This window comes from Lissotriton helveticus, chromosome 7, assembly GCF_964261635.1.
Source record: "Lissotriton helveticus chromosome 7, aLisHel1.1, whole genome shotgun sequence".
In the NCBI taxonomy this organism is placed as follows: domain Eukaryota; kingdom Metazoa; phylum Chordata; class Amphibia; order Caudata; family Salamandridae; genus Lissotriton; species Lissotriton helveticus.
In genome coordinates, this window is record NC_136068.1 from 571809548 (window position 1) to 571823607 (window position 14060).

The 14060-nt window shown below is 45.7% G+C and overlaps 1 protein-coding gene across 1 annotated transcript in view; it reads left to right on the top strand.

Moving 5' to 3' along the window:
- The window catches only part of ARMC5 (armadillo repeat containing 5), a 34114-nt gene extending 21085 nt beyond the window's left edge, over nt 1-13029 (top strand). Inside the window, exon 7 of the mRNA XM_078652689.1 lies at nt 11149-13029. Within this exon, the coding sequence (XP_078508815.1) occupies nt 11149-11989 (841 nt within the window). The 3' untranslated portion in view covers nt 11990-13029. The remainder of the gene's footprint in view (nt 1-11148) is intronic.
- Nucleotides 13030-14060: the final 1031 nt, after the last annotated feature.

Sequence of the window (14060 nt, forward strand, 5' to 3'; positions counted from 1 at the left end):
CATATGTATAGGATGCCTCAATACATTCCTTGACAAACTGTCTAGAGAGCCCAAAAAAACATGTGGCCCCACTCCTGTGCATCCTCTTTCACAGTGCCTGCACTGAAAACCACATCCAGCCTAAACAAGCATTTGCAATGCAATAGGTCTCGCATTTGCGAGAGTTTAAGCTATTGGCATTGTAAATTGTACTGTAATTGCCTTTTTATATAGCGCTTACTACCCCATAAGAGGCGTCCAAGTGCTTTTTCGGCGAGTAGCACGCTACTCTGGGACCCATAGAGGATTAGTGTTGAATTAGTATAGTGAAACATGCCGGTACATTTTAAGTGGTGGATAGGTTAGCCAGTTATTTGGATTTGGAATGATAGCAGAAGGATAGAGGAGGAAAAAAGGTTTGTATTTATATAGCGCTTGTTACCCCTGATGGGGTGTTGAAGCACGATACTCCGGAAGCCAATAAAGGATTAGTGGTGAAATATGAAAGATCTCAATGGTGGATATTAGTCAGTTATTTGGAGTGAGAAGGATAGCGGAGGGAGAAAAGGGGAAGAAAGGTTTGCATTCATATAGCACTTGTTACCCTTGATGGGGTGTTAAAGCACACCACTCCGGAACCCATAAAGGATTAGTGGTGAATAGGTATAGTTGAATATGGAATTTGAGAAGTGAACATGTTAGTCTGTTAATTTTGATAGAAAACGATAGTGGAGGGATAAAAGAGTGAAGGATTTTCTTTTTTTTTGTTTTTAGGTCTTAGCAGTAGGAGGAGGCTTTTGGATGAGTAAAAATGAGTTGTGGAGGGGAGGAGTTAGAGGGAAGAGTTTAGAAAGGTTTGTTTTGGGGGATAGGTATAGTAGAAAGAGGTGTCAGATGATACAAGGAGGGGTAGTGTAGCAGAGTCAAGAAAGGGTTATTTTGGGGATCATAGTAGTGGTATGGGGTTTGGGATGAATGAGTGGATGTAGAGAATTTATTGATAGATGTATAGGCTGAGAAATAGGGTAGTGCATTGGAAATGCTAAATTAGAAGAAAGTGATAAATATATAGATCCATAAGTACCTTAAGTTTATGGATGTGGATGGTGTGTGCTGGGTATTGCTAAATGGGAAAATGGGCAGCATTTCCTGGTCGGTCTCAAACAGGCTCGGGCAGCAGCCCTTGTCCTTTCCGCCCTTAGCCTCGACGCCCGGGCTAAGACGCCTTAACCCTGGCCCTTTATAGCCCTAGTAATCAGGTGACCCCTTCAGCCAATGGGACCCTAGCCCTAACACTATCCAATCACAACACTAGCCCTAAAATCTAGAACCAATAGACCAGGAACTTACAGCCAATCTTAGCCCTAGTCCGAAAACCCTGATCTCGACGCCCAATAGAGGCCCTAGCCCTACCAGTAGTCCCAACCCAAGTCCAAGCAACCAAAGGTACAGGAAGCCCTAGTCCCTACTTCCAATAGAATGCCTAACCCTACTCTTAGTCCCACAACTAGTCCTGCAACCAATCACACTAGAAGCCCTAATCACTACTTCCAATTAAAGGTCTAACCCTAGCCCTAGTCTCACCCTACTCCCAACAACCAATAACATAGAAAGCCCTAGTCCCTACTTCTAATAGAAATCCTAACCCTATCCCCAATAGAAATCCTAACCCTAGCCCCAACCCTACATTGATTGAATCACAGACCCAGAAACCAATCAGAACCCTCAAATACCCAACCAATGAGGACACTAACACGAATCCAATAGAAACACCAGATACAACCACCAATCCGTGTACACATGTACCAACCACTAGCAGACCATATAAGGTCCTGGCAACCTCAGACAAGGTTTGCTGGCCAGGGAGTTGGAAGCTGCTTCTCCTGTTCAGAATCTCCTAGGAGACAGACCGGCTCAATCCACACTTTGAACGTCTGCAGGTAAAGCTTCACTAACTTGAAATCTAACAATACTGTTTGAATAAAACTTTACTCCCTCTCCTGGCCAAAAAAACGAAGTGCCCTGTCCCTAGTAAACACAGTTTAAACACCTCACAGAAGCACACTCTGATGGGGGAGGCAGGGGGGGGGCTGGTTTCACTGGCTTGTGAACACAAAATGGTGACTGGGGGTGCACTGTTTTAATATACAGGTCTTAGCACAGAGCAGAGGAGAAATTTGGAAGGAAAACAATTTGTCAACAGGAATGAGGGGGATAGTCTACAGATTTTGGACTGCAAATCCCACAATTCAACATGTTAAATGGAAGCAATCATGGGCAGGGAAAACCACAAGTTTAAAACACAAAACGGGTGATAAAATATGCAATCACAGGCAGGTTACGACTACAATTTTAAACTGTAACAACCACAGGCAAAGACAGTAATCACAGAAAGGCAAAATCGTTTTTTTACAACTTTTGTGTTGGGGAAGAGACAGCACTACTCTGTCTCTTTACCACTTCCTGGACACTGTTCAAAGGCATTGCTATTACAATGCCAATAGCTCAAACTCTCACAATTGCGGGACCTATTGCATTGTAAATGCGTGTTCAGATTCCAGTGTAGCCATTTTCAGGTCTCGCCTGAGCCAGCTCGCATGCGGTGCTCTGCAAGGCTTCTAGTGTGCATTTCAACTCTGACCACACGCTTTTGGCCTTTGCATGCGTCTTTCTAAGAAAGACAGCATACAATTGGCTAAAGGCGGGTGCATGTCCCGCCTTCTCTCTCCCCTGTCCTAGGGAGCTCGGGAGCGAGCAGCGGGCTGCACTCACTCGAGTGCATCAGAGGCCAGCGTTTGTTTGCTAGCGCGGACACCCCCCAGCCAAAAACACGTGGCCGTCTCTCCCCAGCTAGTTAGTCACCCCCCCCCCCCCCAGCTTGCCTGCAGAGGTCATCATTTTTTAGGTTTTGCCTGGCGAAAAGATGCGCTCTGCGCATCTTTTTCGCGCAGGCGAAATCCTGATGAGAACTGTAGTGTGGCTTTGGGTCGGCCCTCGTCATTCATTGGCTGGCTCCATAAATGGAGCCTAGCCATTGGACGAGGGGCCTGTCCGTCAATGCCGGACCAGATTCGGGGGCGTTCCCGAGATTCTTTGGCTTTTGCCGACGTCACGCGACATCAGCCGAAAGCCGGGAACGCCCCCGAATCTGGTCCGGCATTGCCGGCACTTCTGCGTCTCTCCACCCCCCTTTCCCGCCCCCTCCCGCTTGTTCTTTCTGTTTTCATGTTTGTTTCATTTTCTTTCGCCTTTTCCCTTGTTTCTTTGACTTGGTAGTTCTTTTCTCTGTGCCTGCTTCTGTGAGGCATTGTTTCTTTCTGTGTGCTTTATGAATGCCAGTGTGTTAAAGTGTCTCTGTGCGTGCCTTGCGGTTGTGTGCGGTCCCCATCTCTGTGAATGCCTCTGCATGGCTCAGCTTGTGCGAGTCTGCTCCATGCTGACTGTAGCTCCTCCTGTGATTCACTGCAAACATCAGCCTCGTGCATTCCGCTCACCACAGGAAGTCAGTGGGTGCCTCAGAGCGGAGGTGCAGTCTGAGTGAGACTCTGCTGAGGCCGCCTCGGGTGGGTGCTCGTGAGGAGGAGCGAGGGCTGCAGGAAGCCTGGCACGCGCGGCAGGGCGCACAGGGCACACCCACGCGAGCGCTCCCTCCACTGCCCGCACCTCATCGGAGCCAGCTGCTATGGCTCGGGCACACCTCTGACCCCTGCCCGTCGGACACCTCGGAGGACCGAGCCCGGCCCCCACCATGTTCACTCGAGCTGTCAGCAGGCTGAGCCGGAAGAGACAGCCTTCAGGTAGGAACCCCTCTCTGTTAGACGGGGCGAGGGTCGTCTCTTGGGGGCGCGCCGGAGTCTGACCGCAGGACTCTCCCGCCGGAGCTCTGCTGAAGTCGGGCTGCAGTTCACAGTGGGAGGCGCTTCCTTATGGACCGAGCAGATGTCTGGCTGCAGGGTAGCTCCACGTAGCCAGACTGCTCTCTCGACTGATGTCTTCACTGGAGGACACCCTGGGGAGACAGGCGCTATTGTAGGGACTCAGCTGATGTCTGACTGAGGGACACGTCCTGGCAAGGGGCCTCTGCTGATGTCTGACTGCAGGGCACCCTGGGGAGCTGGGTGCCTTCAGTGGAATGTGTCTGTACAGCTGCTGTCCATCTTTAGTGTGCCTTGGGGCTATGCCCTCTAGGCCTCAGCTAGTGTCCGAGTGCAGGGCACACAGGTGGTGGGAGGAGGGGGTTCCCATATTTCCTCACACCCCTTTCCCTCACATGAGATGGAGACATGTAAAATGCGGAACAGAGACTCGTGGGTGAGTGCCCTTTTCCATGAATCAGCCCCGGACTTGCAGCCGCGAAGGGAGGGGTGTCTCAGCTCCTTGCCAACCTATCTACTCTAGTGAGTTCTTTCTTAATATATTGAAGACTCGTCTGTCTGTTAAAGTTTCTCTCTGTTATTCTTTTTCACTCTCCCTGTCTCTTCCTCTCGCCTTCTATACGTTGCTGTACAGACTTTTTCTCTCTGCCTTCTCCCTCAGTTTAGGTAGATTCAGAAACTGGATTGGGAGGGGGAGAGGGAGAGGCAGCCCCCCCCCCCCCCTCCCTAAAAAAAAAACATGACTTTGGCCCTCCCAGTCAAGCAGAAGAGGCCATGGACAACGCTCCTCGAATTGCTTTCTCCATGTCGATGGCCGAAAGATTTTTTTTTTCTCAGTTTGTTTACTTTAATTTTCAGTCAGGGGTCCTTAGAGAACCTCTACAACACCTTTAAAGTGCTCCTTTTTTTAAAAACGAGTGTTTTAGTATGTAACTATAAAGGGGAAAAATACTGGCTTTAGGTGATTTTCCCATCTTTGTACAGGGTCAGACATTAAAATGAGGATCAATTGGGAGCGGTGACTTCGAAAAACAAGCATTTGCACAAGTTTAAGCTATTGGCATTGTAAATGACAATGCCTTTTATTTATGTTTTAAAAACAAAAATAAGAGTCATTGTTATTTGCAATGCCAATAGCTCTAACTTTAACAAAGGCAAAACCATTGCATTGTAAATGCTTGTTATATTTACACATTGTACTGGATCACGATAGCCAGCTCTGTACTCCGCAGATTGCCGGATTGAAGCACCCTGAAACTTTTGGGCTGCAGTAAACTGTGTCCTCCCATCTACATTTCTCTGTTTCTCGAATACTTTATTTTTTTCATTGGCCTTTAATTAAGTTTCCCTGTCTGCACTCACTTGCTGGCAACTGACTCCATATAACAAATGTTTCCGAACTTTAGCCAATGCATTTAAATGCATCTTTTTGCGGGAGATCTCCTGTCTAAATTTCTTTGTTTCTCCGATACTTTTACTATTTATTTGAGCCTTTAATTAACTTCTCTGCCTTCACACATTTCTTTCCGTCTTCGCATTAGACTCCATTTAACTAATCTATGCATACTTTGTCCTTGCATATGAAAAAATCTTTTTGTGGAAGCACACACGGCTACATTTGTTTGTTTATACAATACTTGTAGTATTTTATGGGGCATTTATTTAACTTAACATGACAGCACACATTTTGGTTGCGTACTTTTGCTTATTTTCGCGGTTTGACCAGCAATGTATTACATGTAAACTTGTTAATAAGACAACCGGTGCATTATTTTCTGGTCACATGTACACATCCCCCATGCGAGGCGCTTTCAATCAAATGGCAAACATAGCAGTTGTTTTCCTTGTAGTGCAGCTTTTCACTCAGTGACAAGAGTTAAAAGGGCTCAACAGCCTTGTCTCTGCTGCTGGTTTTGAAAGCGACAGCATCGTCTTAAACAACCATTTGCAATGCAATTAGTCTCGCATTTATGCGAGTTTAACCCCTTCCATGCTGATGACGAGCTCAGCTCGCCATCCGTGTTACCTGCCGTACGCGGATGTATCGCGGTAATTTAAAAAATGCCGCACACAGCGGGAAAAGCCGCCGCACGCATGCGGTTAAGCTATTGCCATTGTAAATGACAATATCTTTTATTTGTTTTATAAACCAAAATAAAAGGCATAGCCATTTACAATGCCAATAGCTCAATTTCTCATAACTGCGAGACCTATTGCATTGCAAATGCTTGTATTTGTTGCTCTCCCGCTTTGTGTTAGTCCTCTGCCCACCCTCCATAAATAAACGCACTGGGGGCTTAAACAGATGTTTGTTACTACGTCTACCAGACACCTTGCTTAATGGCACACTTGGCATATTCAAAATTATCTGCACCTCCACACCATTACCATTCTCCATTTACTGTGTATCATTGATTGTGTTGTGCTATTTTACCTTGATGCTGATTCACATACCTCTCATCGATTTCAAATGTTCATGGCTAATGTGCTGTAATTCACATGCCACGCTGCCCGTCCTCCTCCCAATCCCTTTTCCTCTCCCTGCAGTTCATTATTTCAACCCAATGTATTGTCCTTGCTCCTCCATGACCCCGACTGCTCCTGTCTCTGGCTCTCTGCCATTTAGTGAGTATGATATATACCTGTAGCAGGCTTTAGCAGCCCATCCCCCTTGTGTCTCAGCCTGGACAGGGGAAAAAACCACACACAGACACGAACTGCTGTGCGCTCCATGGGCAGTGTGTCCGGTCTTATCTCAACATCATCAGAGGATTTCACAGGTCTTTAAAAGTCCATTTATATCCCAATAGGAAATGGTTAACAAGGCTTAGTAATACATTTGGTGAATACCTGCAGCACTGGTTCATGCTTGTGAGAAACCGAGGTGAGGGATTGAATTAAAGAGTGCGCGGGCCAAGTCTCTTAACTTAAGCATCTTCCTCCAGCACAGGCAGCCACTTTATGTTGTGCTTGTTGTACATAGCTTCGTCTCGCCTTTGATTAAGTTCAAGCCATTTGCTTTGCTAACGATATTGCATAGCAAAGCAAATGGCTTTAACTTAATGAAAGGTGAGACCTATTGCATTTTTAATGCTTGTTCATAAATGATGCAGTTATTGGTAATAGAGCAGTCTGTGGTTAAGTGCGTTTTCAGGATCCACTTGACTTAACTTCTGGATCCAAGGCACCACTGCTCTTTCAATGCCAATAGGACTAGTCCAGGATTAAAGAAGGAATTGTGAGATTTGAATAGGATAGAAATAAGACTGGTGGAGTCGATTTCACTGAAGAGTACCATGTGAGAGGTGAGTTGTAATCTTAGTGAAATTCCAGTGTGGCCAAATGATAGAAGATTGGTCCAAATATTACAGATATGCTAGAAGCAATAGCAAAAGCAAGCTGACAGTGTATTGGCACAGAGGGCATAGGTGTTAATAAGGTTATGCTTGGAGCAGTGTAGACTCGTAGTTTGTCAGTGGTGTCTTTAATTTTCAAATAAATATATGAAGTTTTAATTAACTCAAATGAGGCAGAAAATTATTGTAGACGAGTGGCAGCTATCTTGCAGAAAACTTTGTTCTGTACTTTTTTTTTCATTCACAAATAGATATGAAATGTAAAAGCTAGAAAGCATAGAGTAAGCTAACCGTTTCTGGAAAGACTTAGTTCTTGCATGGTCAGTTTGGCTGCTGTTGAGGCTATCGGACAACCTTAGGAGTTTTTTTGGGATTTAAGAGATGCAGTCCTGTTGTTTTGGTGAACCTCGCACAGTGCAGGTTTTACATAGATATCTAATCATCAAGGCTCTCTGTTTGAACTGTTCTTTCATGTAAATCAAGAATTTTTGCTTCTGCTTTTTGTCCTTGAAAACTTGAGTCCTGTGCTCCTCCTATCTTCTACTTGATAGCAGGTTCCTTAAGACTGTTGTTGTGCCTCCAGTTGTGGTCTGTATCCTAGATTACTACAAGAAGTGGAACTTCTCTAGAGGAGTTTTATGGAAATGCAAGCTAAAGAAGTATCTGTGCGTAGTAGCATACCATTTAGTAAATCTGTGTTTTTTAACAGTTTAGTTCATGCAATAGCAAATATTACATGCAGTTTTGTTCGTCAATTATATAGTTCGACAGATCAATGAACAATATTGCATTTTACTTTTACTCTACTTGGATAATTTATTTAATACCTGGGTTCGGGTCTTGATAATAGCTCCTGCATAGCCCCCAGATTTGTTTTGGTGCTTTTTGGGGTACCCTGTAGCTTTATATGCAAATTCTTCAGTTTTGCACACTAAACCACGCCACTAGCCCATTCAGTATTGGGTGGAGCCCTCTTCTCCAGTAATAGACTGTTTCCCTTTTAGCAATCCGCATCCTCCTAGCCATCGGTAGGTTTGTGCCTCTCTGCGACCTATATATGTGATCAAGGCTCCGCTGAGCCGAAACGTCTGTGACTCTTTCTGCCAAATAAAATCTGTGAAGTACCTCGAGGTCCGTGTCCGGAGTCTACTTGCTGGCTGTGCGAGCTGCGCGAGCTTGTGGTAAAACGGAATTCAGGATATATATATATATATATATATATATACACACACACACCTCCCCCCCCCCCCCCCCCCCCCCCCTCTTATTGTCTATCAATCGGAGTATGAGATGAGGTCCCTCTTGCCTTTCCTGTTATTGGCTGAACATATTTTATTGGTTTGTTGACCAAACTAGTTTAACTGGTAGTTTTGGTTTGCTTGGCACATTTTACTGGTCACTGTTGTCGACTGAGAATGCTGCCTGTATTTGTAGTTTGGTCAGCAGAGCATCAGCTGCTTCTTTGTGAGGATGGATGATTGTGTGTCACAGGCTTGCCTGAGTTATCAGATCATGGTGCTCAGCTTTGCGTGGGTTGGTTGAGCATTTGTGTGGTATCCTGTTGGGCTTGGCCCTTTTTGCAGGGCAATCCCTGAACTTTTTGCCTTCCTCTTGTATTTATTGTGACCTGTTGTTGGCTGTTTTATGACTCTGGGCACTTTACCACTGCTGATCAGTGCTAAAGTGCATATGCTCTCTGTTAAATTGATGTATTGATTAGTGACTCCATGATTGGCTTACTTGATTTACTTGTCAGACCTTAGTACAGTGCACCATGTGTGCCCAGGGCCTGCTAGTCAAATGCTGCTAGTGGGCTTGCAGCACTGATTGTGCCACCCACAGAAGCAGCTTGTAAAGTGTAACCCAGAACTGCCATTGCAGAGCCTGTGTGCAGCCTGGGGCTGCCATGTCGACTTAGCAAGTGCACACACTTGCCAGTCCCGGAACTTTCCCTTTTCTACATATCAGACACTCCTAAAGTAGGCCCAAGGGCAGGGTGCATTGTATGTAAGATGTAGGACATGCCCTGATGTGTGTGGCATGTCCTGATAATGAATTACAGCCATTTTCGTTTTTCATTATTGCAAGGCTACCTGTCCTCATAGGCCAGATTGGGCAGTTTGATTATAACATCCTATAATCCTAACTGACCCAGGGAACATGTTAGAAATTCAAATTTAGTATGCCTGAACTCGGGATGATAAAATACATCTTTTAGTAAAGTTGGTTTTAACATTGTGTTTGAAAATACCACTTTTAGAAAGTGGGTATTTTCTTACCGAACCATCCAGCCTGCCTCTGCTAGCTTGTGTATTGCATGTCTGGTTTGTGAGTGACCGGGGCTGGGGAGGCTCCAGGAGACAGGGTGAGTCAGAACAGGGCCAAATAGGCCTATTTGCATATAGAGTGGTGGGAGGAGTAGCACCTGGGCCTGAATAGGCATGTGCCTGCCTTCCACAATGCTGGCTCCACCTCATGTGTTGTGTCTGAGGACCCTGGCCCACCCTGATAAAAGAAGAAGGTGCGCACTGGCATAATGCACCCAGAACTGGTTTGAACTAGGTACAAGACCCTCTGCGTTCAGAGGACAAAGAATTTTGCAGTATAAATATTGGGGCCCGACCCAGGACTTTAGATCACTTCTGGAACAACAAGACAAACCTTTACCAAGGAGAAGAACCAAGGCATCTGCAGGAGTTTGGACTGCCCCTCTGCCAGTGTGTGGTTTGCTGGGTTGGCCTGCAGTGGTGTTTTCATTGCCAAGGAAAGGAGAAGGAACTTTTAAGGAACTTTCATCATGTTGCAGAATATTTCTCCGAGGGCTTGAACTTGTGCTTGCCTCCTGCTGAAGTCTCGGGGCTACAAGACTTCGCCATCAGCTCCCCCCTGAATTTCCTTGCTGGGAATTCTGTCTGCAGAAGCCTGCGTGTCGCTGGGAGCTGGAAGAGAGACAACGAGAAGAAGCGTGTCGCCGTCGCAGCTGATGCCGTCGCATCTCCGGAGAAGCGGGAGGCTGCTGCCGCATCACCAAAGAAGGGTGTCTTCGTCGCAGCTGTTTGCCGCAGCATCACCGGAGAAGCGTGTCTCCACCACAAGGGTCGCCGCCGCATCACCTGAGAAGCAAGTCGCAGGGCCTGCCGCGGCTCCAAAGTTAGAGTTCGCCGCACGGCCGTCTGGTGTGCACGCATAGTCTTCACGTCGTCTCATCGCATCAAGGGCGCCATCTTATCGCATCGCACCGGATTGTCGCATTGAGGCGCCATCTTGCCGCATCGCAACCGGGACACAGTACGAGAATCAACGCATCACCTCCTCTCCTGTAAGGAACAGACTCATCCCCTACTCTGCGCAAGCATCGACTCCCCTGGATCAAGGAACCAATGCATCACTCTCCCTGTGGACCTTTTGTTTGTTTTGTGTTATGCACCCAATGTACTGTTGTGAGAAACGCGTCGCATTTATCATCAACTTGAACTAAGTTACTTCCACCATCTTTAGGTCTATTTTGAGTACGGTATTGTGGATTTTTGTGGTTTTGTGTTTAGTCTATATAAAGAATACTTATTTTTATAAAACCTTTGTGTTGTCCATTTGTAGTGTTTTCACTGTATTACTATATGTAATGCTCAACACACTGCCTCTGAGATGAGCCTGTCTGCTCGTGCCAAGCTACCAAGGGGTGAGCAGGGGTTATCCAGGAGTGTAATCCCCTTTCCCTGACTAGAAGCAAGGGTCCCCATGTGGTTAAAGGTACCTACCTCTCCCAACTAGAGACCCCCAGTTCTAACCTCTCCTTTGAGTACATTTAGGAGGAAGGGGGCTACTGGTTTGTTTCCTCTGCAGCAGAGGTTCTTTTTGTTTGAATTGTGCAAGTACTGGCCTAATGTGGCTGCAATCTCCATTGTTCTCTATTCTAATGTCTGCTTCTTTTTCCTTAGGAAGGAGTCTCTGATGCGTAAGCTGCTTCTGGACGGTGGTGGTCTTGCTCTAATCCTAGACAAGCTAGTGACTAGCTCTGATCCACTCTTCATCTTCACTGCAGCTGACTGTCTTGTTACCCTTATGGCCACCTTGTCACCAGTTTCCGAGCCCCTAGAGAGGAAACTACCCCCTCCCGTTTTACTGTTGCCCAGACCAACTGTAAAACGAGCTCGATTGGAGGAGGATAGCTCAGACTCAACCTTACGTGTGGCCTGTCCATATCAGCGTCTGGTGGAGGGCGGTCTGACAGATCTGCAGTTTCGTCTGGACTGTGGGAGGATGGTAGGGGCGGTGCGTCAGCAACTGCTGTCTTGTTCAGACGTTTTTCAGGCTATGCTGGGAGGGGAGTATCTGGAATCTCGCCAGGACATCGTACCCATTTGTGGAATATCCTTACCTGTTTTTGGCGTCCTAATGCACTTTCTTCATGGCTGCCAGAAAGGAGACCCTTGCCTTGCTCTGGAGGGGGTGCGACAGGCATTACCTGGACAAGGCTTCGAGACCTCCGTGCTGGGTGGTGCCCTCTCAGCAGCTGGCCAGTACCTGCTGCCAGAATTGCAGTCACTGCTTGAGGACGTTGTCTGTGAACTCTTGCAGCTGAGGAGCCTGCCATCTGTATACTGTTTTTGCGAGCACTATCAGAACCAGCGTCTTCAGCACCGCTGCCTGCGTTTCTTGTTTCACAGCAGTCATCAGCCCATGGCTAGGGGGCGCTGCCTCTCCAGATTGGTGCAGGCTGCCTCAGACCAGAGGGTCCTGCTTCAAAGACTGCAGGCTGCAGTGCTGGGAGTCCTCTGAGGGCAGTGAAGAGAATCGAAAAACTAGAAAAGACATTTATTATGTATAGTAGAACTTGCTTTAAGGTGATGCTTTAAAAAAGCTTCTGACCCAGTCCGTTGTGTTGACTGCTGCAGCTGACCCTGGGCTTCAATTGGGCCACTGCAGCTGAGCCATGGGGCAGACCACTGAAGCTGTCCTGCGGGCCCGGGGCTATGTAACATAGTCCAAGAAGCGTGTGGACTGGGCTGCAGCCGTGGCAAGGCTGCACATTAGGCTTCTTGTTTTACTGAGTTGTGGCTTGTGCTGATGACTCTGGATAGTGTGCGCTACTGCGGACGAGTCTAGGTGCAGCAAAGGCCACAACAGCTGGTAGGACCCTGATCATCCACTGTAATTCCCTCACAAGTATATGAGATGAGGAACGTGGGTTCAGTCTCAGTCTGAGTGACCAACCTCCAGATCGATTGAGTCCCCAAAATCTCATTTGCTAGGCATCTATGAACTGGATAGCAATGACTCTTAGCTGCTTTTAAAAATTTTACTGGTTTGGTACATGAGTGCTCTTGGAGGGAGGGTATAGGAAAAAGTTTGATTGTTGTAGCTTGTCAGCTTCAACATTACACCAAAGTTGAGATGAGTGTAGCGGATGCGTGGCAGATATAGTTGTATAATTTGAAATTGCCCCCTGTTCATAATCATTTGCGTTGTACTTTTAGATTCATAAGGTACTGCTTGGGGTAAAAATATTTATTTGGGGTAACTTTTGTCCACCCCTTTGTAAAAATGGCATAAGTTAATTTAGAAATTGGATTTTCTGTGAAAATTCTAGTTTAGTTTAGGCCATATTGTAGAATTTGGTGTGGATGGTTGTTTCTGAGGGTTTTGGGCATGTAATGAACATGATGCACTGCAAGGCTATGGTGTATGCATGTGAACTTGCACTAGTGTCTTGCAAATTTGAGCAACTTTTTTTCTGTTCAACAGTTTCTGTTCAGATTTCAAACATTCATGGTGTAAAAGTTAGATTGATAATCACGATAAAGTCATGTAAGCTCAAAGCAGTGTGTGGTTTTTTGGTGGGGGAGAGGGTGACCAAATGTTAGTTACTTGATCTAATGGATATGTGCAACAGCTTTTTAGCTCTGAATGAAAACCCCAGCTGTCATTTTCTCCAGTCCAGTGTTTCAAAAGGATCCCAACTTTATTTTCTCTGAATGGCCTGTATAGAGTTTTGGAGGAGCTTTAAAGCTATCCTTCCTGGATGCATTTGTTTTTATTTTTAGGACTTCCTCGACACCAAGGATTTGTGTGGTTCCCTTGCACGTTTTATATATTCAGTAGTGAAATCTAAACCCTTAGATCCATGAGTTTCAATAATTTGACCTTTGTTTTTAAAGGCCATGGTTGATGTTTCAGTCATGGGAGTTTTCTTGCAACCCCTCGCTTTAAACGAAAGCACCATGTTGACAGATCTACCTGCCGAAGTCCACTAAGAAAATAGAATGCTGTAGTAGTTTAACTCCTGCGTTCTCTAGTAACAAAATGTTTTGTTTATGCTAGTTATTTGTAGGCCTTTATCTACTTTCAGCTTTAGCATATGGTCTACAATACAATATACACTAAGTACTATGGTTCAGCCTGTTACTCGTGTTAAGATGGCTTTCTTGTCTATTCCATTTCCATGCTCCAGATTTGATGGCTTTCCTCCCTATTCTTGTTTGTCCTTCTTCTAAGCATTTCTTCTTTGGCTATCCTCTCTATTCTTGTGTCCCACCTCTAACTTCTAAGCATTCATTCTTTATCATGTTTCTGATTGGTTGACTTGTATCCTTCAACTGTTAATATGTGCAGCAATTTTTGTTTTGTTTTATGTAGCTTTCAGCTACATGTCAGTGTATCATTTCTTGTGTATCATTACTCTTTCTTCAAGGTCTCAAACCACTTTGCGCTGTCAGCAATATCTTTTTTTTTTAAACAACTAAAAAGGAAAAAAACGGGCAGTCTCGCCCAATATTTACCATTGGTTGGCTTAAAAAGTATTTTTTTTTGTTCTGTTAAAGTTTTGCTTACATGATACCTTCGACAGGCA